General features: G+C 41.4%; 1 protein-coding gene across 1 annotated transcript in view; it reads left to right on the top strand.

The window, feature by feature from the left end:
* The window catches only part of fat4 (FAT atypical cadherin 4), a 100,944-nt gene that overhangs the window by 44,545 nt on the left and 31,176 nt on the right, over positions 1–25,223 (top strand). The window contains exons 2-6 of the mRNA XM_085374726.1: positions 6,189–6,320; positions 11,783–12,044; positions 12,668–13,018; positions 15,435–16,357; positions 18,435–18,609. Coding sequence (XP_085230852.1) covers positions 6,189–6,320; positions 11,783–12,044; positions 12,668–13,018; positions 15,435–16,357; positions 18,435–18,609 — 1,843 coding nt within the window. The remainder of the gene's footprint in view (positions 1–6,188; positions 6,321–11,782; positions 12,045–12,667; positions 13,019–15,434; positions 16,358–18,434; positions 18,610–25,223) is intronic.

A 25,223-nucleotide genomic window follows, 5' to 3' on the forward strand; every position in this document is an offset into this window, starting at 1 on the left:
AATCTGGAGCCAAGAGTCTACGATGTTCGGTCTAAACAGCTGAAATAACCACAAGAAGAGCTAGAGGAGGAAGTGAAGATGAAGTGAAATAATGCTGGTCTTTGTCTGTGTGTCTCTAGAGCTGCGGGAAATGTATCATGTTGAATGTGGCCTTCTATCATTCAGGTCCTCTTTACAGTTTCTCTTTATACATAGCAGGGAATTCATCAGATGCACATGGATCATGCCATACGGTTTTCAGATTAAGTAAGGCAAACACAGACACGGGCCTGGGCTTTTTCTAGACGGTCGGTAATCCATTTCAGTTCAGAGATGACAGATTCCTTCATACAATACAGTGCCCCTTATATAGTGCAGGAAGTGTGGAGACTCCATGATTTTCCAGTATGTTGCGAGTTAGTTCGAAGTTCCTGGAAGTTTGATGCTTTGTCGAATCAGTTGTGGGAATTGTTTCAGATGTCCTTACTGACCTGCCTGGGTGTGGTTCCTCAAAGGTTTCCCAGTTAGTGGTTGGAAGGGATGTAACCTCTCAGAATATGAGAAGGCTCACTGATGACTCTTCTGCTCCTTTTTGGAAACGCAGCACTTGAAGTATTTTTCAGCTTCTGTTGAAATACTCAGCTAACCGCCACGAGCTGTACCAACCTTCAACTCTTTATAGTCCTTGCATTATACCAGCTGAAGTGTTAGATAAACAGAACCTTAGACGTCCATCACGTCGCTCTAAAGAGATAAACATCGATGGAATTCATTTTGGTTATTTATTTCTTACACGTCATCATAATCAAAGGCTTTTAGTGTCAACTCTTTTATGGCTTTGCAAAAATCTCTTTGTCCAATTTAACAGTTTCGACTCGGCCAAAAAAGCCTGAATAACTTTAACAGCGTATGATTCTGGCTCAGACTCTGTGATGAAGTGGAGTATTTTGGATTGCTTTGTGATCCCAGTTTTTAACACATTAGGCCCAAGTTGATCTTCGTGCACATCAGTGAAAAGCGGATGATGCAAAGTGGAATCGTTCAATCTCAGAGGCCGAGTATAATGAGCACGGGAAGTCGGTGCTTCCCCCAACCCTTGACCCCAAGTCGTCAACAGCATCTAATGAGACATTTAATCATTTTGAAATGATTATTTCCAGCAGGAGGCGCACCCAGCTCCAGCAATTTTTTCTACTTTTTTTAACGATCAGATGATCTCAACATTTACAGGCCAACTGTTGCATCAGTTGCACTCAGAGGTCACATTTTTTTCAGTGAGGTTGGAAGAAACGTTTGTGCTAATGATGTGAAGTTCACCCTTTTCACTCAGAGGTTCGTGGCGTTCAGTGGAGCAAGCATGCACTGCATTACTCATTTTTAATGCACACCATTGCTCACTTAATTATCAGACTCTCTACTAGTTATTAAAAACAACTGAGTCGCTAACTGACAAAATGTGTGTGCAGTGTACATGGGACCGGACTCAAATAATACATCTTTTGCTTCCACATTAAATCTCCCCCCTGCCTGTGTCTGACTGTCTGCAGTGGACCTGGCAAGAGAGCAAGTATGAGATTTTTTTAAGTGGGAAACATATGAAAACCTGTGCAACTTCCACTTTTTAGATGTGGTGAAAATGGCATTCAAGGACGCAGGTGATAGATATATTTTTTTTTCCAGCTGTAACCACAACTGGTTCCTTCTCATTGTGGAAAATAAAATGTGGTGGAATCGAAGACGTGTTCTGGTATATGCTGTTACGCTTGAACTGAATTCCTTTACTTTGATATTGCTTTTAATCTACGAGCAAGTATTTCTAAAGATGGATAAATGTGGAGTGTTGGTACCTGGAGGCAGCCTCTCGTGTTGAGAAACTGAAGCAATATGGAACTGCAGCCAGAAGCTGCAGTTCCTTGTATTTCCACTTTATGTCACACTCCAAAAGTCAATCGACCCCCACTATGTTAAAATTCCCAAATGTACAGCAGAAATAAGCATGTCTACAACCTTATGCCAAAAGCAGTTTGGGTTTCTATGGCTGTTTTATCTCTTTATAGTAACTGTATAGGGGTTGAAGTTTTTTCTTATAAATGACTGATTAGAATTTATTAAGACCCAAAGTTAGGGCCTTTTTAGCTGCTGGGTGTTTGTTAGGCTTCACCTATTAGGCAGCTATATGGTAAGATTCACTTACAAGCCATCCAAGTTGTTGATTTTATGCATTTTTGATATATTGCTTTGCAATAGTTTTTAGTTTTAGTGTAAAGTGGTCATGAGCAATAGTTTTCTAGACTTTCTGAAAGAAAACACTTGCAGTGGAAAACTACCAGTCATGGATTTGCCTCGCCACAGTGCGGACCTCAACATTATTGAAGCAGTGTGCTATCATGTTGACAGAGAACAGGACAAAAAACACCCAAAAAAGGCTTTGAATATCCTACTTAAGGACTACTTAAAGAAATTACAAGAAAGTTTAGGCTGTGTTGAAGAATAAAGGTGGTCACTCCAAATATTGACTTTAAAGCTCATCAGAATTGTACAAACTCTGTTTCCATGTATGTACCCACATGCTTCAATAAATCTCTGCACCTTTTTCCCATTTTCGTAGCAAAATGTAAAGAAATGAGGTGTGGCTCAAGATTTTTGCACAATACTGTGCAGATTTTATTTGTGATGATTTTTAAAGTTTCAGTTCATCATCTTTAATCGTCCCCAGTGTTCTGTATTGGTAGAAAGAGTAATGTTATATTGTAACAGGGACATTTGTACTAGAAATACACATTGCTTTTGAAATACTGAAATATATCATTTTAAAGCTCTAAGAAAAGCAAATTTGACAGTTCGTTCACTCGATCTGTGTTGGACTCGCAATCAAAACAGAGGTCGGTGAGAAAAACGTCTCTTGTGGTTTAAGGTGAACTTACTCTTTAAATTTCAACTTTATGCGCAAGAAAAGAGATTTGATTACATAACATGAGCTCAGACATCTAAATTTTTCCACCTGTCATTTCTGCATGCATCATACAAGCTCTGGGAATTTTAGATGAATTTATCACTCCTGAGCTCTGGTCTCAGGCTCTCGGACAAATACTTTCCATCACTTACGGTCTTATAATCGACAGCACTCAGGAACCGCTTGACACCTGAATCATTCATACCTCTCCATAAATAATAAAACTCTGGCGGCCAGTTAGCAGCACCTGCAACTTGAAACAGTAGTTCGTGAAACACAATCTTTGCCTTGTAAACTAATGTGTTTCACCTGCCTGGGCCACGGCGTCTGGGTTAACCGCCTGCTCGCCATGAGCAGCAGACAGGTAGAGGGAACAAAACCTCTCTTCCTGCCTCTCTCAGCCTCCCTCTCCTGACCTCGCTTCCTCTTCCTCCGATGAATTTTTCACCAGAGCGCTTTGATATGTTGCTGTCCCGTGTGAGCCCGGGTAATGCAAACTGGAAGCATAAGGCGTAATTATTTCTCAAAACTGCACTTCTACCCTAATTAGTTCACTCCTCAGAAGTGGGCCTTGCATTATTTACACATCAAGGGGACACACAGGGTTGGAGATAAATATTCATTGTTTGTTGACTTTGCCCCGGTCCCTCGGCTCGGGCGCAAGTTGAGTCGAGAGCCGCTGTCATTGTGGTTGTTTATGAGACTTCTGTATTGCCGGTGCCCGGGACATAATCTGTCTTGTTCTTCTGTAATTATCTCCACTCATGCAGACAGACAGACACCAACTCAGAGTGGGTTTAATAAGTGGACAGCATCCTGACATCCAGGCAGTGTTAAGCGACTGGATTCATTCTAATTGTGACCTTGCTCAGACTTGCCCTCGCGGTGTCACATTAGTGAACAGCAGAAGAGTATTTTATTCAGTCAGGCTGTGAAACTATTTCAGCCATATCCCCCATCAGGCTTTTTGTTCTGGGTCAACTTTAATTAAACTTTTCCCAAAAGGCGTCAGTGGCAGCTGTTATGAAGCGCTTCCTGTTTCTGTTGGTTGCAAAGCAGATTTGTGGGACATGTGAAGGCCGCTTTTCCTGTAAATAGCCCAGTATGAATAGACCGCTGTGTTTAAGCCCCCCACCTCTGTGGTCATACGGCCTTGAGGCCTGTTGTCTGCTCTATAAATGCCCACTGGGAAACTCTTGTTACCTCAAAAAAAAAAAAAAATGCGGCACCCACTGTAGACTTTTAACAACTGTTCTTTTCCCATTTCTTTATATCATCTCAGTAATGCCTCGCTGCGTGCGCGTGTGTGTTACAGTGATGCCTGGCACAAGAATTACCATAATCACTGTCAACATTAATGGAGATCCTATCACTGGAGAATTTAAACACGGCTTTTCCATATTTATAGAAGCAATAAACAGAGAATGCGCAGCAAAATGTCTGTTATGATTCAAAAGCGAGCCATGTTTACTGGCTTTGAAATGCATATTTGGGTTAGTAGATGAGGTGGAAGGGATAGCAGTTTAAGTTGTGGGATGCGAGTGGAAATGTAATATCACCACGCTAGACGCAGAACATCTGAAGCCATAAATGTGTCACTCTCACTGTCTCCAGGGTTTCCACTTTCCCCCTCAGACGGACAAACGGGGTCATGTGACTGCTCATACTGTGCTCCTATACCATAGATGGCCTGCATTTGTATAGCGCTTTTCTAGTCCATAGAAAAGCGCTATACAAATGCAGCGCTTTACACTACATTCAGTCATTCACACACACATTCACACACTGGTGATAGCAAGCTACATTGTAGCCACAGCTGCCCTGGGGCGCACTGACAGAGGCGAGGCTGCCGGACACAGGTGCCACCGGGCCCTCTGACCACCACCAGTAGGCAAACACGGGGTTAGTATCTTGCCCAAGGATATTTGGCATGCAGCCAGGATGCAGCCTGGGATCGAACCACCGACCTTCTGATTAGGGGCTGACCTGCTCTGCCACCTGAGCTACAGCCACCCATGGTTGAAAGCAAAGCAGTAAACTTATTTAGATGCACAAACCACTGAAAATCCATAATGTGCATGTCTGTTGCTTCTACCTTGTTGGATTTCATTCAGTTTTTTTTGTAAGAAGACCTGGCTCACGGTTAGCATTCTAAATTATCGATGGAGTACCGATTGCTTCTTTATCATCTGCGTTAAGCTTTATCAGTGCGCGTGCTGGCTAAGTTGAGCATAAAAGATCATCAATTCAAGAGTTCCTTTACTATGAACAAACAACTTGTCCAATCAAAAGCACAACAACAAACATTCTTGAAAGGGACGTCCACACATGGAGTATTAGCTGCAAGCCGGGATGGTGGCGGAGGGTTCTCCACGTGTGGTCACAGAACATTTGTGCTCCACATGGTCTTGAGTGAATGAGCAAAAGCCAACGGACGCTTTGATTCACTTGAAATCGTATAATTTCTATAAACAACTGATCTAATCATAGGTTTCACTCTTCCCACTGTCGCATCTGTATTAGATTTAATTTATTAGAACAAGTATTTCAGTGTGGGGGGGCAAAGTTTTTCCACATGGGGGGTCCGTGGTCTACTGTAATGTGTGTTTATTTTGGTTTGTAAGACTTGAAAGTGAAAATCCCTGCGCTGCAGTTAGTTTGCTCTACTGTTACATTTGCTGCGCGTCTCTGCGGAAAAGAGCCTCAAGTCAATTTGTAAATGATACAGTTTCCATGAGCTCCAGTGACAGTGGGGTATATGAGGTCTACCATAGACCCACAATGCACTTCTCTAGATATGTTGGTTTACAGAAGCTTATCGTGGGTTGGTGTCGCACCTAAAGCAGCACCAACTTTCAGAAATTCACTTTTTCTTTGAACTATATTTATCATCACATTTTTATAGAGCATTCACTCTCGAGCAGTTATATAGTTCTGTCAGTTTAAGATGTGACTTGTTCTGTTAGTAGATCGAAAAATACATGAACTTTGGATGGGAGAAAAATTCAGGCTTTCTTGTTTGCAAGCTTTCACGGCAAGACTCGCAGCTGATAATTTCACACTTTTTCCTCTCTATACCCCGTGTAGCCAGAAAATGATAAATTTCCCTGCTAGTGCAGCTTCTTCATCTTCTGAAACCCGAGATGACTCAGACGGGGTTTTTTTCTTTACAGCGATCTCAACAGCTGTTGCAGACAGACTGTAACAGGTTGGCAGTACTTTAATGGAAAGTGTGCTGTTTATTCTTCCTCCACAGGTGGAGATCACGCTGCAGGATGTCAACGACAACCCGCCCGTTTTCCCTAATGACATTCTTGACGTGACCATCGAGGAAAACGTTGGAGATGGCTTCAAGATAATGCAGCTAACAGCCACGGATGCGGACGAGGTAATGGCTCGGTGTCTTTGTGCTTTTCTTTGCCCGTTTTCCACTTCACCGCTTTCGGAATAGATATCCTGGAAGCGATTTGAATTAAAAACGTGCTCTAAATTTTTGTTCCTACAGTGTCAAAACCACTAAAAATTCAAATGTTTTTTTAACATCGTTGTCAGTTGACCATTTTCATACCAAAATTGCAAATATTCAAGGCAAAAAGAAATGGAAACAGTCTAGACTGCATGTCCCTGATTGATTATGATTGTGAGTTCATTATTATTCTGATAAGGGTAGTATTTATTTTTACAGCAGTTCTTAATTTTACAGTCGCTGTCATTGGCAATAAAAGTCATAACCTGGTATATGGAAAATCTCAGCAGTATATTACCTCAGGATTAAAAAAACATTATTGTCAATTTTCTGGGTTTTTGCTGTGATTTAAAGATGTTGCCTTTAGCTGTGGGAAATTGTAATTTTTACTATCATCTATAAATATTGCTAATTATTTGATTAAATTTCATTAAAAATAGGGAATTGCCTGTTGTAGAGTACAGCGTTAGTTGAGTTCAAGGTCAGATGTGCACGTGCTCGCGACTCCACACAGTGACACAAAGCAGCCAAGACAGTTTGGGAAAGCACCATCCTTGCCTGCCTCAACTCTTACGCACTACCACAAAAGCATAAATCACCGCTTTGTAGCAATTAATGTGCTTTCCCCTAAGACACACGCACATTTAGAGTCTGCTCATTTTCACCCTTAAATGTTGATGTTATCTGAGATGTCTTGAGTCCGCTGGTGTCGCAGAAACATCGATTGATTCTTCGTCCTGTCATCCTGATAGTCCCTCCGCGGTCCCCGTAGTTCACATTACATCAGCAGTATCACTCTGAATTAGTCAAAGGCTCCATCTTTGGCTGCTTTCGGCAGGATACGGACATTAAATCCTGCCGCGAGCAAAAAGCAGGCCCTGCCGGCATCTCAAAGGTCTGCGGTCCCTCGCCAAAGCCAAAGGACACAGTTGAAGTGAGTGGAAAGACTCGGCCCATAGAGGGGCGAGAGATTAGAACGCAGGAATATGGACTCAGATTTAATGTTAACTTATGAGGCCACACGTTTTTATTGCACAGCTGTTACCTCGCTCCCATCTCTTTGCTCTGAATGTGAGAAAAGTCATACAAAGTCCCACTTTATGCCATTTCTCTTTTGTCAGAATACTATATTGACTGTAAATCTCGGACCTGGAGGCAAGTCAGTCTTTTCAGTAGGGGGATTTAAGGACGTTATTTGATTATTTTCTTTTTTCAGTTCCAAACTATTCACAGTTTTGATCTTGAAAGGCTTAGCATATGGTATTGAAATCAAATTGTGCAGTTGTTCACTTTTTCCACATATCTGAAGTTAAGAGAAGCTTGACCTGTGGTGCTTAGGCTGAAATCGAAGGCTTTTCGGTAATTTGTAGAAAATTAAGAGTTCATTCTTACAAGCACGCATATGCATATGAGCCGTGCTTGAATTACCCACCTAAAGAACTTGAATTCAAGAGAAGTCACATTTCGCTTCCAAGCAGGGATTCAAATGAAAAAAAGAAGCACTTAAAGAGAATGTAGAGGAGCCTTTTTAGGAATTACAGATTCTAGTGATGTTTACTCCAAACTTCAGCGCTGCCATGAATAGGCTGCTAAATAGAAGCCTGTGCTTCATTCCAGCTCTCACTCAGAGCCAGATATGAGGCCAGCCAAGCTTTTGCCCACATCCTTACGCAGGAAACTTAAGTTGCGCTGACACTAAGCGTACGGAACGCATTGGAGCTCTTGTTGAGAAAGCCACATGTGTGAGCCAGCGCAGAGTAGCCAAGAGTGCAAGCTGTTGGCCAGCTGACGGGCTGAATTCAGACATCATAATGATCCCATCCAATTTAACAGCGCTACATGTGGGATTCATGTGTGAGGGTATTAAAATGCTGTTTCTACCCATCCGCTTTTCACTGTGCCCATTTCCACCCCAAAAAAGGAGGAGGGGATTGCAGTGGGGTTGAAAGGAAATCAATATAAAACGCTGCTCTTTTGTGTAATGCAAGTTAGGCCTCTCTGAGAATGTTTCTCACCTCATTTAAAAGAAATATGCAGCCATTTGTGCTTTTGGAGAGACTGTGAGCATTTTATTAGAATTCTGACCTTATGTGGAAAATATGTCACAGGTAAAAAAAAAAAAGAAAAAAACTTTATTAATGAAGAAAAATGCAACAATGGGGGTTTTAGGAGAGATCCCTGCAAGGAAGCACAGGCTCCAAGTGAACAGTAATGCATTCCAGAGGCCTAAAAACCCACAACAAGGAGATTTCTGGCTATTTTGCACACTTGTAGAATGGATTTACACACCAGCAGCACAGACTGTTGGGTCATCCTTACCTCTCTGTATCTGTAGCTGTTAGTGACAACACATTGCTTGTTTTCCAAGAGTCTATGTTATGATTGGCTTGCTGTCTTGGTGCTGTTGCATACAGGAAGCTTGCTATCCCCACCGGCGCTGTCTGCTTCGCACCTCTCGCTTCTCATAGGAACTGCGTGCTCCCAAAAGCCACTCATCTACTAAATGAGTTTCCTTCTGCCCCTGCCTGGTGCGCTTCGCTCCCTGGAATGCTGCTGTTTAATTGGCCAGCCTTCGTTTTTTTTTTTTTTCCTTTTCCTCCGAACAACCCTCCGTGTCTTTGGAGAGCCGTAAAGTAGTCAGACTCTTGAGTGGAGGTCAAGAGGGCGAACAGTGTCGATGTGAGTGTGTTTGAGTGCGTGTAAAGATTTTACGAAAAGAGAAAGACATGGGATTGTTCAGCAGAATCAAACAGTTTTAAAAGAGAATAAACCTATTTTTAAATGCATGTGTTTATAGTTTTTGTTGGTATGTGTGTGTGTCGGACTGAAGCCTAGATGGACCCCCATCTCGGCCTCTCCCACCTTCCTTGCTCTGCCTTTGAACCCTATCAGAAAATTAATTGGCAAACCATGGTGTTGGGTTCCGGACTGCGGCCCAGGTGGCTAATGAGGTTGCCAGATCTGGAGCCACTGATTGATGACAGCAGGGTCCTTCGATGAGCAGAACCTCACTCCGTCCTCCTCATCGCCCCCATTTTTTATTGGGCCTGGATCTCAGACCAAGTCTGGTAATGCAATGAGAGACGAGGTCAATAAGACGTCAATAAGAGTTTTTATCTATCATAAAAAACAGGCCATGGGAAAGAGATAAGAGCAAGTAAGAGAAGTTAGCCCTGTGATTATATTTACTCTGTGTGTTAAATGTCTGCTTTTAGGCACAAGGCCTAAAAGCAGACAGTTAAAAAATAAAAAGTTAGACAAGGGAAGAGAATATTTTATAGTTTCTTGTGTTTTTCTTCTGTCAGACATGGCCAAACAGTAAAATCTCCTCTACATTCACTTAAAGTTTTTAACCTTTCAGAGTTCACTGATTTAATGACAGGATCACTTTAAAGAATCCTACAGTAAAACATTACATTTGCATTTGACTATGTACTATATGTATAAATAGTTTGTTCAATCCCACATGCATTTTAACAGTGAGCCATTTAAACTGTGATTACCTTTCAAATGTCTTTCAACATCAAAAAGTAAATAACAAGTTCCAGAATTCTTAAATCAATTGAGGGATACAATCAATAAGATGTGGCTCTGTGGTGTAGAGGGGAACACACATATCAAATCCGGTTTGATTCCAGGAGGAGAGATGGACTCATGTATTCCTAGTGCCAGTCCCAAGCCCTGGATAAATGGGAGGGTTGCCTCAGGGAGTGCATCCAGCATAAAATCTGTGCCAAATTAAGCATGCAGATCCATTCCCTGTGGTTTCCCCTTGAGAAATAAGGGAGCAGCTATTTTCTTACACATGCAATTATATGCATTATAATACTGTAATTGAAACCAGTTAATGAAATAAACAGTTATAAATAAATATTGTTCATATTAACAAATGCAAGTTCACTATCTGTTCAATAGATTTGGAAACGTTAAAAACCAAAACAGTGATCTGATCGACTTGAAATTCTTTAGTTTTACAAAAATATTTGTCTGAAGACTGCTTTACTGCCAAAGAGAGGTTGAATCTGTAAAACATGGAGGAGCTTTATACCACAACGGCCAACTAACACATCATTCTCCAGCTGATTTTACCATGAAGCACCGCTGCGTACATACAGTTTATTTCAACACAGCTTATTCACTTAGGCAGTAAATGTGTCAATACGCATATAAAAACCAGCTTAATGCAGCACTTCTACCCTATAAGCCTTTCCATTGTTCCAAGGGGATCAAAAAGCATCACACAAACATCAGGCATAGCTGAAAGAGTCTCTTTTAGCTTAGCTCTTAACCAACTGTAACCGGAGCCCTCGCTTCATCTCGCTGAGCAGCAGTAGCTTTTTGATGTTGCTTTTGCTTTTTTGGCAGAAGACACAGAGTGAGACAGTTGTCTGATCTCCTATTGTCCCCAGCACAAATGTAAACGTCAAGCTCTGTCGTCAGCCTCATTCACAGGTCATAGTGCATTCAGTCCCCGTCTCTGATTCCAAAGCCTCTCGCTATAGTGATCGCATGTGTTATGGCGCTTGTACTTGTCCGATGTAATAGATGATCTATTAGTTGCATTTATAGACGAACACTATACCCCCCAAAAGTTCAAAGAGGAAGCGCAAGTCTCTCGTGAATATCACCACTCAGCTCTTGTGTTTCTTCGTATTTTTTTCTGACTCGTTTGACCTTTAATCGTAAAAAAGGCCATTTAGGTTTATCAGCTTTCCAAAAATCTATTATTCCGTGTCATTTATGCTTATAAAGGGGTCCTCTGTGTTGTTCAGCAATGTTGCCTTCGTCCGAGAAAACCTGTTCCTTCTCTACACTGCTAGACATTTTCTCTTAACATAAAATCTTAGTGGTAAAGCAACAACATTAAGGTCCTGATAAGATGGGTGGATTTCTCATTAGCATGCTCAAAGCTTGTTTGTTTGTGAAGGTCAGTGAGATGTAATCCCTTCAATTCAGTGTTTTCCCACTTGTGCTTTATTTGGTGTCACTATCTTGATCTGTGATCTTCTTCATGGCCTTTTTGAAATCACAAGACTCCACTTTATGGACTGTCTCTGTGGAAAAAGGCCATGTTAGGGGTTTCATTCATGCTAGACAAGCAGATATTTTGTCCTAGAGACATGGCATGCTAACATGTAATAAACAATCTAATTTCCTAGTAGATAGATTTGCTTTGATGCCTGATGGTCTTCCTCCTGTATCTGAAGAACTTAAATTTCAATCATGGTTCAGCACAACAAATCAAACTGTTTTTATAAATCCTCACTTGCAAGTAATGAGTTTGGGTTTACTAGGAACCCAACAAGGAAAAATCATATTGGAGTGAAATAGATGACTCTATCCCAACTTGTTGTTTGGTGTTATCGCATTCTTTTTAACCTCAGGGTCCCAATGCTCTTGTGACGTACACGATCATCAGTGGGGCAGATGACAGCTTCCGTATTGACCCTGAATCCGGAGATCTCATCGCCACCAAGAAACTAGACCGGGAGAGACGTTCAAAATATTCCCTCCTGGTGCGTGCAGACGATGGAAAGCAGTCATCTGACATGACGCTGAACATCACCGTCAAGGACGTGAACGACCACACGCCAAAGTTCTCCCGTGCAACGTACTCATTTGATATCCCTGAAGACATGGTGGCCGGTAAGATGTCTTTAAAGATTCAAGATTGCAAAGGCAGACAAGCAATGTTTGATCTCATTCAAAAGCCCTTCAGACTAGACTTCTCTGTTAAGCTCATCAGTTACAAATTATTGGGGGTAAATTCTTTGTAGTATTTTTTTTTCCTGTGCATCTTCCTTCAGGGGGAAATCATGAGTTTAATGGGTCAAAGTGACAGTAACTGATATTTGATTTATATGGAAATCTATCAGCAACAAGCAGGATTTACTACAGTACTGACAGTTCTCTGGCCTCGCGTCCTCACTCCTTTCTCCACTTAACTCTCAAGAAAAAGACGCATAACTTTGGTAATCAAAGATTAATGAGGGTGTCATTTAGAAATGTTTCATGTAAAGCTCTAATAAAACACTTAATGATTAGCTGTGTGCTCAGCCTCAGCTGTAAGCTGAAAACATCAGCGACTGCTTTTAGTCCAAAGCAGAACAGGCCAAGACATTAAAAAATCATCAGTTATTTTAGCAACTGGCGCAGCAATAACTGAGTCACTGGTATTAATAAACCTCTCTCTAACCCCCTGCAGTTAGTTTTTTTCGAAAGGGCCATAAAGAACTTCTCGCCTCTGTGTTACAACTCGTGTCTCACAGGCTCCATCGTGGCAGCAATCCTGGCCAGCGACTCTGACTCAGGGGTGAATGGAGAGGTCACCTACTCGCTGGAGGAAGACGACGAGGACGAGACGTTTCTCCTGAACCCCGTGACGGGATTTTTCAACGTGACACGTCTGCTAGACTACGAGACTCAGCAGTACTATATTCTGACAGCGAAGGCTCAGGATGGTGGGGGGCAGGCCAGCACAGTCAGAGTGTACTTCAATGTGTTGGATGTAAATGACAACGCGCCTGTTTTTAACACTACCGCGTACAGCACGTCTGTCTCTGAGATTTTGCCGCCTGGATCCAGTATCATCACCGTGGGAGCCACTGATGCTGATGATGGTATGTATATATAAGAATTTACATAGGATATGGTAATGTGCTAACACCTGACTAGTACTTTTGAGCTCATCCAACCACAGGACCAGCATATCAGTCTGAGCAGGTTCACATGAGCACAAATGTGAATGAGTCTGGAGATGTTATGATGAGCACTGCAGTATGTTGCCAGCGTGACTGGTTTGGTAGTGGGTCAGTGAAGGTGCCCTTCAGACCTCCACATGCTAGCCAACAGTACCCTGACTTTTGTTAGGTAGTAGGACAAAGTCCCAGTGTCAGACATTATACTGGTGCAGTGGGTTCCTCCTGGTGCAGGATAATATCTGGTGGCCAGAGTATCTAGGCAATGGTGAAGGATGATGAAGGCATTGATCCCAGTGACTGGCCCTCACGTTCCCCAGACCTGAATCCAACAAGCACCTGAGGACACATTACTGAGCAACATTATGACAGAACTTGGATGAACCTGCGATTTCAATATTTAACCTTGACTTTGGCTGTGATTTTGAGTCTAGGTCTCAAAGGGTTGATGATTTTTTTCTCCCCTGATTGTTGGTATGTCGTTCAATATTTGGAAAAAAATGATAAGATTTACATCAGTAAAGATTCTTTCGTTTGTCAAATCAAGGTGTGATTTAAGTATTAATTTTACATATACTTGTATATATAGTGGAGTGTATATATAAACACATACGCTGCTCACGTCATTGTGTGTAACCATATTAAATATGACAAAAGGGCAGGGATACCTCAGTAGGTAGAGTGGTGGTCCCCTTCTAAAATAAGCAATGTGGAATTTTCCCATGCTTTGATATATAGTGTTTATAATTATTTTTTTTTTTTTTCATTTCTTGTAAGCTTAGTTTCGTATTAAACATCACTTATCAGACAAAATGAGAAATACTAGTGCAGCTGTGGCACTGATTTCACTCTATGCAACAGTTCAGATGACTTAAAACTGATATGCCACTAAATGTTTTGCTACATTTGGAACTATTTGGCACTTGTTGAAGATAAATATGTCTGAAGATGAGCCTTTTTTAACTGTACTTGAAAACACAGTCGTCAAGTTAAGTCCTGGAAGTATTCCGGTGATGTCAGTGTACTCATAAACGCTACTCAGTGGGCATGTTTAAAGCAGTAATGTACTCTCATCGTATAAATCAAGTGTGAGCTAGCCTTAGTAGATTAATTTAACAGAGGCCTGTCACTTTGTTATGACAGCTGGTTACACAGAAGCTCTCAAGCCTACATTTTATTTTTCGTTTTTATTTTGAGTCGCACATAATTGATTTGATGAAATACAACATCTTCACCATGTGATTAAGCGGCTGGAGTTATTTCTGCGTTTCAGGTGGTGGGTTTCATGTCTGTGAAGAAGCGTGTGGTATTTGAACGGCCACCGCTACTCTCCTCTGCTGTAATTATCGCTTCACCCGGGCCTAATGTGGTTATTGTGACCTACATTCCTGGGAAATATGCTGCCTAGTTCTCAACCAAAGTCTGGCTTCTTTCTCCACTGTCCACATAATCTGACCACGTCGTCCTCTCAGATATATAGCTGCCGCTCTGCACTGTCAAAACAAAACACCGCCATTGTTAGCGCTTCCTAAGCCCTGACCCCTGACCCCCAGACTTTGGCTCTAGACAGCGTAGCCAAAACTCAGATAGAAGTAGCACTCAAGCTTTTGATAAGAGATTACTTGTAAACTGTAAATGCACACAAGAGTGTGGGAAGGTGGCGGCATTTTCCGCATGAATACCCTGTTGAGTTGAATTACAGATGCTCAATTTAAGCTTGTTTTAACCCCCACTTCCAGGGCGGTTGTACAGATTAGGCCAGATTTCAAGGTTGGATAGTTTAGTGCATCCATCCATTCATTCACAGACATTGTAGTTATGTCGCTTAAAATAAATATTTCAGTTCAGAGGGATTTTCCAAAACTATCAGTTGAGGAAGTGGTTACAGTGGTATTTCTTTCTGATAGCAATCTGTCATTTTACATGAATAGATTGTCTACTCGGATGATAAGAGTAGCACAGAGCTGTTGCACATGCACAATTTGTGGAAATGGAAGTTGATAATGTATATAAGTGCCTAATTCAAAAACATGGAGAATATCTAACAGTTATATCTAGAACAATGGATGTCAGTCAGAGTTATCAGTATTTGACCTCCACCATGCTGTCCTTTCTGTTCAAGGCCACATCAAATAATTTCATTTAAACTCAATTTAAAAAATCAGAGTGTAAAATGAGGTCTTTTAATTTGAAAGAAGTAACTGCATGGAAGATGATATTTAGGTATTTTCAGTTATCATATTGGTTTGGTGCAGAAAATCTAACAGATTAATCTAACTTTCACCTTCCTGATATTGTTTTTATCTTCTAAAGACCTGCATCTTGCCATGTTTTTCAGGCCAGAATGCACAGCTCCTCTACAAAATCGCATCTGGGGATCCCCAGGGCCACTTTGTCATCACCAAAGATGGGGTCCTCCAAACTAAGAAGTCTTTGGACAGGGAAACCCAGTCTTTCTATAACCTGGTAGTCACAGTAAATGACCTAGCCCCACCTCCCATTACCCGCTTCACCAGCACTGCCCAAGTGTCGATCATTCTTCTGGATGTCAATGACTGCCCACCGACCTTCACTTCTCAGAAGATGACTTACATCCAGGAGAACACTCCAGTGGACACAGTCGTGTTCACGACCCAAGCCACAGATGCTGACAGTGGGCCCAACAGCTACGTGGAGTACTCCCTCAGAGGCCCGTTCGGTAACAAGTTCAGCATTGGTACAATAGACGGAGATGTCCGGTTGATTGGGGAACTTGATAGAGAGGAGCTTTCCAACTACACGCTCACAGTCGTAGCTACAGATAAGGGCGAACCGCCTCTCTCTTCGACAATGGATGTGACTATGGTGGTTTTGGACGTCAACGACAATACCCCGAGCTTCTCGCAGAATATCTATGACATCGAGATCGAGGAGAACATCTTGACGGGGACCGATGTCATCCAGGTGTTTGCTAGCGATGCTGACGAAGGCACCAATGGGCAGATCCGTTTCTCTATCTCTGGGGGAAACACCAACTCTGATTTCCGGATCGATTCTGTCACGGGGGTGATCTCAGTGGCCAAACAGCTGGACCGAGAGGCGCGTTCATCCTATTCATTGGTGGTCCAAGCTGCAGACCGTAGCAGCAGCCCCAGGGTGGACCGAGCAACAGTCAACATTGTTTTACTGGATGTTAATGACTGCTCACCTGTTTTTGAGCTCTCTCCTTACACTGTCAATGTTCAAGAGAACCTTGAGAACCTACCGAAAAACATTCTGCAGGTTAGTTTTTGGGCTTTATTTATTTTCATATGCCAAGACATTAAGTGAAATTCACAGAAAGGTCTTCCAGGGTGAAAAAAGGTTCTAACAAGCTTAATGCCTCAACCAAATTCGTAGTAGTTAAACTAACTTAATAAGTGCAGGTGTGTGAGTGCTATTAGGGCACTAAACCACTAAGTTTGGTGATCTTATTTTGCTAAATGCTGCAGCAAATACTTGGGTGAAATGATAAAGAAATGATATACAACTATCATTTGTTCTGCTCAATTAGGGCTTTATAGGATTTCAGCGAAATATGAAACTCAGCTAAATTGCATGACGAGACGATTAACATTCTAACCACCCTGATGACTAAATGAGCCATACATAAAAAATGGACTGGAAACGCAGATTTCCGGTGACAGAGTAAATTGCACTTTCACTCGTGTACCCAGTGAGGAAATGAGGATACAGTTATGGGCCCAGGCGCAGTGGGTTTACCCACAAAATGTAGCTATACCTAACTGATACATGCACAGGAAAGCCCACAATGCATCTGGGCACACCAGTGAGTAGTTGCAGCAAAGTACGATTGGCAAATAGTTTTATACTTTAGAAACCATTAAATAGATGTCTGTCTGCAATTCCCACAGCAGCCCACAGTGTGTGACTCTGGTTTTCTTCTTGGTGGATTCCCTTTGAAAGTCTGATTCGACAAAGTGAATAAGTAATGATCTTCCTTCCCTCAGCAATTACCTTCATGGTGCTGCTGAACACCGTGAAGGTAATTAAGCCTCAACTGTGAGATTCAGTGAGGTCCGTGGTTATGCTGGGTTACTTGCAGACAGGGTTAAATTGATGCAGCTTTGTAAATCAAGCTCCCTGGGATTAGAAAAAAAGGAAAATTGAAGTTTGTTAACAGCTTATTTTTGATTTTAAGAATATAAGATCTTTTAAACCATGTAAAACGGTCTATTTGCTCAACACACTGAAATGTCAAGATTATTTATACAGACCAAGAAACTTTTATCTGTGCGTACACACAAAACCTGTACCTGAACCTAATTTTACAGAACTTACAGAAATAGATAACTTTTACCATTATCCTGTACAAGACATATAGGTTGAGAGGAATTATTCATCACTAACCTCATTCAGTTAATTTAGCTGCATATAAATCTCAGTCAACATGTTTTATTGCTTTTCGTTCATAAGAAGAAGGTGTTGTATCTTCTTTTAAAAGGGACACTGTTTTACTTTAAGTATTTATATTTTACAGTTGTATTTTTCTTTCATTTGCATTCTGATAATGTGCCCAAAGCCTGGAATAAGAAGTTATTTAATAGATTTAATTATGTGGTTAAAATGAACTCGTCTCATAAAGCTGCAAAATTGAAAAGTTAACACATAATAAAACACATACTAAACACATAATGAAAAATTAACAATAATTACAATCTTTTCTTACATAAAAGAAGAAATATCAAATTAAAATAAAAATGTTACAAAATAAAAAAGTGTGTTTACTGAAGTAAAAGAGTATTATTAGTAAAGTTTAGTTCAAAATACTGACTAATGAGGCTCTCTGTGTGTTGTATCATTACTAATAGAGTAAGTTTAATGATCCAAATGCAATTACAGACTTATTTTAAATTCATTGACTGCCATATACTGACTAATCTGTTAGCATATGGCTCATCTTTTTCCCCTTCTGCACCTCACGTTTACATATCTTATATAAATCCTACATTTAAGATGTTTCAGCCTGCCCACAGACCACTGTCTCTGCAAGCTACTTCACAACCCACCCTATCAATTTCATGTCTGTTTTGTCTCAGTTCTTACTTAGTTCAATTTTATCTAATGTTCTCATGATAGTAGTAACAGCAAATCAAATCTAAAAAACAAATGTAGTAAAAAGCATCATGCGATTTCTCACCGTAATTGGAATTATGGCTGGAATTTGTATAAAAAACGAACACAAACTTAAATTACTTTAGAATGATCCATTTTGTACTTTTCACCTTTTGCTTTTTGTATTTTTTTTTTACATTTTTTCTGTTTGTTGTAAATAAACATATTTTTTCATGATTTCCAGGTTATTGCTAGAGACGATGACCAAGGTGCAAATGGTCAGCTAAGCTACATGCTCAGCGGCGGGAACGATGAAGGCGCGTTCACCCTGTCCTCCAGCGGTCAGCTGAGCCTGACCGAGACGCTTGACCGGGAAGTGCAAGAGAAATACATCCTTCTGATCACAGCCACCGACTCAGGTATGACTGCATTAAAGGTTTCGAGCCGCGAAGGCAGCCGATAGCATCTTGAAATGTTTGGCGCTTTTTAAGCAAAAGATTATTTTATGCAGGCTCAGCCGCCTTATGTTTCAGTATTCCAGAATCAATTGTTTACATCTGAACTCATTCCACGTGTAACGTGTTCAAGTTATCATCCATGATCTGGTTTATCTAGTGAGCTCTAAGTATTGCATATGTCCCTATATGGACATTGTTGAATTTAAGCAAAGCACAGGCAATATTTTGTAATCAGCCTGCAAAACACAGCTGAAAAAGAATATTGTCATGAAGTAACAGCAATGTCAACAAACAGCATTTTGATTTCATAGTCTGCTCCGAGGTCTTTTTGTGTGGCACAATAACCCAAACAATCTGGAGTTTTTAGCTTGCAAACTAGTGGGTGTTTTTTTTTTTTTTTTTTTTTGACCTAATCCACAGAAGTCTTTTCAGCGGGTTCAATTGAATAGCATCCTCTGTTTATTTGGATACTGCGGTAGAGCTTGTTATAGCCAGATAAAAGGTTAACTTGTTATTGCATAGAGGCCAGTTAATGTGCAGTTAAAGCAGTACATGCATATCCCCGTTGCAGCCAAATCACATGGTATCCCAGTTAAATATATGTTTCCCTGAGCTCCTCTGGTGCGGCCGTCATGGTCTCAGGGTGGTTCCGTTTCATTCCTGGATTGACCATGTGACCGTTCATAATGCTGTGTATTTTTGACTTTATGCAGAGACTTTGGTGAGAATTGGCTCGGTGTTGCCTGGAGTATCTTGTTTTGAAAAACACTTAAGCAGTATATTCATTACCTCATCATTTAATCATTGGAATATTAGAATATTTATTATAAAATTGTCTATAAATCAAGTAAAATCAAGTCCCTGCTCAAACATCTTTTTTTTTTTTTTTTTTTGTTTTGTCAAAGTAAGCTGTTGTGAGATCTGTGCCACATGGAAAAAGTTGCTTAACAAAGTGAACATGCTAATTAAGATTTGATCTCATTTGTACCCTTCACGCTGCGTCCATATTTAAAACCCTGACAACAATTCCAAAATATTTTGACAGGACATCTCAGTACAATGCCAAGGCAGAAAGAGGGATTTGGGGTAGAATATCTAAATATCAAAAACACCATAATCATAGTACAGTCCAAATTACCCAGCAGCATTTTCTCACATTTTTGAGGCCTCAGTCAGTGGAGGGAAATGTTTCTCCCAGGCGCTATCTGTCAGGAAATGTTTGAAGGTGGATGGGGCAGACATGTCTCCAAGTCTGCCGTCTAACGTGACCCATTTGCAACCGCACGCATTCATCTTTACATGTTAAAGCCCGCTTTTGTCTGTCGTAACATAAAGAACATAGAGAAAAATAAATCCAGAGGATTTCTTATGCAAAGTCGTCCTATTCTTTCAGAAAACGTCTCGATTGTCTGCTTGCTGAAAAACTGGTGTCATGGTTGTTATGTAAAATCCAAGGGAAAATCTCCCTGCAGCCATTGTGCCCTAAAAACTTGATTATGACTAAGAGAAACTGCTACATCCCAAACTTCTTCTTTCTTTCTAACTCAGCTTTTTTCTTTATACATTCTATAAATAGATCCTAGTCTTTTTCTACACTGATTTCTAGAGCTGTGTCCCTGTGCATTTTTGATTTAGTGGTCCCTTGTCATGTGAACTCATTAAGAGAACTCCTGTATTCTCCCTCTGTTGTGCTAACGGCGAAATCTGTCATGAAATGGTTGGAAACAAAGGCGCCCACTGGGTGCTTCTCATAATGTGTTCTGGCTCGTGAGAAGAACACAATTTGGTAAACTTCTGCAATTATTTGAAAGTCTGTGCTCAGCCCCCACAACTTGTGGCATCCATACAAGCTGCGTAAAGCTGTTTTACAAGGCATCATGTAGAGAGGAAATCTGACACAGAATATTTCTTCTCCTTTTTTTAAGTCTCCCTTCCTTGTTTATGGGAATTTGTTTTGTTTCTGCATTTTTGAGTTTACTAGTTGTGCAGATACATGAAGATATTTGGGGTTTGGAGTACGCAGACCCGGACTGTTGTTTTTACTCAGCCAACATCTGGGATCAGCTGCAGGCAAGTCAGATTTTCAAGCCACTGCTTAGTAATGTACAAGTTTTGCCTGCTCGGAAGAATGCACAACAGTGAGATCTCCCACAGAGTCGCAAATGCTTTTGCAAAACAATGTTGCTGTTATGGCTTTAAGTAGGCATCTGTGGTTGTGGAGAACATATTTTCATGCACACGGCAGTTTGTCGGGTTTGAGGTGATCTGATCAGCTTTAAAGTTAACCCTAATGCTTTTGATTAATATAATCTATTTTCTTATATTGTTTTTCCTGAATCCATGAATTTTTGAGACAGTAATATAGCCAAAAGCTTCTTTTTTCATACAGGAGTTTCTTGCTGTCTGCCTTGCTTTGTTAATCTCTTGGATCTTTTTAAAAGTAGGTATTCCCACTTGAACTTCCTCTTTTTCAATGTTTTTGGAAACCCTTTCAACTAATAAAAGTTATAAAAACTGACCTAATTTGATTTAGATTAGCGATTAACTGATTTGTTGCGTGCTTATGCTTGTGTCTGCAGATTAGTAGACACGCAATGATTATTTGTTCATACATATGTTTTTTTGTGCATTTGTGTGTTGCCTTCGAGTTTGTGCAAGTCTGCGTGTGGTGGTGAGAGCATCCTCGGGGCGCATTGACATGCAGAGCGTTTGACCACATTTATTAAAGAGAAGGCACAGTAAATCCCTTGGCCCATGCCTATTATGGCGGATACGAGCGCATAGAAATCCCATGTCTTTCACATCCCTCCAGCACATCGCTCCATAGTGCCGCGCTGTTTGTATATGGTCTTTTGGCTGGTGGGTGAGGGGAGAGTTTTGGGGGGCTAAACGACCGCTTAGCAGATAAAGAATTTTAATGACCATGCCTATTTAAAAGCAGAATCCTTTATGCTCTTAAATGGCTCCCATGAATCTGGCGTGTAAACCCTTCCGTATTCTTGAGTTTTCTTTCCCCTGGACTTGTTTGGTTGAATAATGATCTGTCAATCTCCAGCCTGTCGTCAGGTTTTGAGCAAAAAACAACAGAGAAAATTTAATGCCAGCATATATCCATCAGTCTTTGTCATATTAGGCAAACATGGACGGAGCAAACAAAGTCCTGCGCGTACGCTGATAACGTGGCGTTAAAACGTGGCCGAGACATCGCTAGATCACTGTCCAACACTTGCCATAAAAAATCTTTAATAGGGTCCATTTCTGATGGTTTCACCCAGTCTGCAGTCTAGTGGCAACAAAGGACTTGGCCAAATAAAATATCAGGTTCCTCAAATGAACTTTAACAGAGCAGTAACATTCTGGATCAGCTCTTAAAAAACTCTGCAGTAACAATGTGGTCTTGCAGAGTTTTTTCCTATCGCCTGTTTTCTCTTTTCCACTCTCTGGTACACACTAACATTTGCAGGATCTGAATGTTTGTGTAAATAGCTTTGGTAAGTTGTGGAGGAGGGAGAAGGCGTGTATTAAAAAGGTGGTGTGGGCTGAATGATTGGTGCTTCGGCCTGGCTACCACATCACTTTCTCACAAAAATAAACCCATCAGAACTATATGTGGCCATTGCTAACGCACTTTTTTTTTGCTTACTGAAAATCTGTGTAATATGTATGTGAATATAAGTGCATGCTTTCGCTCTTAAACACTTTTCCAAAGTCATATTTCAGCTTTATGTGGCCCATGTATGAACATTATAGAGTTGTGTTATGAGCAAGTTATTCTGGCAGTATAAGTTTTCCACCTCTCACACTATGTTATGATCTGCTGGTATTGCTGTGTCACCATAAAATGGAAAGCAGTCACTGAATGGTGCACAGACCCAGTGCTAGATTGGGATTTCCAAATATTCTTCAACACAGCAAATAAAAGCACCACAGTAATAAAAACACAAAAGGCAAATCACTTCATTAAATTTCACCACGGGCCCTAAACTATGAAAAAAAGCTCCGCTCTGTGTCTGTCGATAGGGTTTTGTTTTTTTTTTTGCATGCTTGCAAACCGCCAACCCGTATCTGTAACATATGTGGAAGAAATTATGCAAAAGCATTCAGACGCAGCACTCCATAAATAACCAGGGAGCTGTATAAGATTCTAGGTTTAATTTGATGGATGCCACTGACATTGCCATATTATTAGGAATATTCTAGCTCCCTTTATGCTGGGTAGCAGCTTTGAGTGTTCTGCTGAGATATCCCTTTCACTCTGTTGCTTGTTAACTGTGAGAAAACCTCTGTTTACTCTGTTATGTTTGGCAAACTGTGCAGTGGGACAGCTTGCACCCTGCTCTCGGCTCCACGAGGTCTTTCATGGGTGCCGGACAGGGTTGCATTAAAAGAAGCTTTGTCGCAAAGCAACAGGTTCTCAGAGGCAGAAAAATGTCAATTTTGGCTTGTTGGCAGCCAATTCTCACCCCCCCTGAGTAATGATGTGTTTTATTTACGCTGTCCCTTAAGAGCACAATCTAGCCGCAGTCCATAAACCGTAATTAACCGTTTAGCCTTAAGCTTCAGGCTACAGATGGGCTGTCTCATAAATTTACACATTCATTCGTCTTCCCAAAGTCAACCTGTCCTCAACTTCCCACTTTAATGAACCTGGCTGTTTGGACATCCCAGCTTTGTCCTTCCTCATTTCTTTTTTCGATAAAACATCAGGCAGTCGTATATTAAAGGAAGAGATTATCTCTTGTGCCAGCACAGACACTCAATGTCATGCGGCGGCTGTGTGAAGGCAAGAGAGGACCCAAATGCACGGCTCTAGACACACGGGGATGAACTCAAAGGCCGGTCTTTATTAACAGGAACATAAGAAGTCATATAAAACTATACTGGGAGCAACTAAAAGCTGAGGCGCTGGGAAGACACGGAAAATGCACACAACCTAGAGGGACGACGCAACACAGAACAAAGGGACACTCTGACATAAATACACAGAAGGTAACGAGGGAAGTGGGAACACACGGGGAACACAGCTGAAGACAATTACTCATGGCCGAGCAGGGAGGACACGAAACTGACGATACTGACACCAAGATGTGGACCTTAAACACAACACAGTACACAGAGATGAGCACGGAGAGAGAGAGGCAGAGAGAGAGGCAGAGAAGAAGGATGAATACGAGGGGATGAGGAGAACACAGAACACGGTACCAGAGCAAACACCACAATAAAAACATGGACACAGGGGGAATCCAAATACCAAACCAAACAATCCAATGGACATAAGAAACAAAATACAAAACTACAGAAAAACTAAGAACACTGGGTCAAAATGACCCAGGACCATGACACTCAAACCTTCTTCTTAGCACGGCTTAAGCTGAGCAACTCGGGGTGACTCGCAGCTTTTCCCAGGAGGTGAGCGCTGCTGTCTCCTTCAAAACCCCCCGTGAGGCTCTCACAGCGCCGTGCACCCTCATAGCAGCTGCAGCGGTCAGAAAACACGTAGCTTAATCATCATTAACACGTGTATTTGTACCCCCTCTAGTTCAGAAAGTATGGCCACAGCACCTTCTTAAAGGTTAATGTGATTTGTCCAGCGGTAATGTACACTAATAAGGTGCTTAGACCCTGCCATATGTTTTTGCTAGACAATGCTTTCTGACTTGAGAGGCTTATGGGGAAACCTCTCTGTGGATCTCTTCGATGGAGGAGGCTACAACAGATGGTCAGTTGGTCTACTTTAGTCAGAAAGCTTGTTATTTTGCACACTCCTTCCTTGGGGTTATTCTAGGCTTTTCCAGTTTCCCCCAGTTGTGATTCGAACTGAAAGAAAGCTCTTAGATGTGATCTCAGATGCAGCAGTGAAATATTAGTGGGAAGGTTTAAGTGTCAGTCCCATTGCCAGTTTAACAAACACTTTAAGTTCTTTTAGGGTTATTGTGAAATATCAAACAGAGGACTCTGTTTTAGTTGTCACTGATCCAGCTGTGTCATTCCTAGATCTGAAGGGGATGCGCTGCGTTTAATTAAATGGTAATGGTGCATCGAGATTCAATTAAAGCAAGGAGGAATCGGCTCGAGCACTTTGAGCGCCCCTTTGTGTGCACTGACGCCTGTGTCTTTTTCCTTTATCCTGTAGTGCAGCGGTCCCCAACCCCCGGGCCTCGGACCGGTCCGTGAGTCGTTTGGTACCGGGCCGCGAGAGTTGAGGCTCAGGTGTGAAATGTATGGTTTTCAGGGTTTTTATCGGTTTTCAGCGTTATTTTGTTATCGTTTTTATCGTTTACTCGGTTTTCCTGGGTCTTTTCACGTGTGTTATGAATAAATCTTCTTTTTTTCGGTACCGGTACTAGTTTTATTTTGTTGTATTTATCCGCGACACCTTAAAGGCCGGTCCGTGAAAATATTGTCGGGCATAAACCGGTCCGTGGCGCAAAAAAGGTTGGGGACCGCTGCTATAGTGTAATGGCTGCTCACGGATAAAAACCTTTTATCTGAACACCATCGGTCTGATGTCTTGCATTGGAGAAAACCCTTGAACAGAAGGCAGAGTTATCACATCAGAACTTAGTGGCTCTGGT

Source organism: Diplotaxodon limnothrissa, linkage group LG2 (assembly GCF_057381915.1).
Source record: "Diplotaxodon limnothrissa isolate DT_005_m linkage group LG2, D_limnothrissa_male_GT1.1, whole genome shotgun sequence".
In the NCBI taxonomy this organism is placed as follows: Eukaryota; Metazoa; Chordata; class Actinopteri; order Cichliformes; family Cichlidae; genus Diplotaxodon; species Diplotaxodon limnothrissa.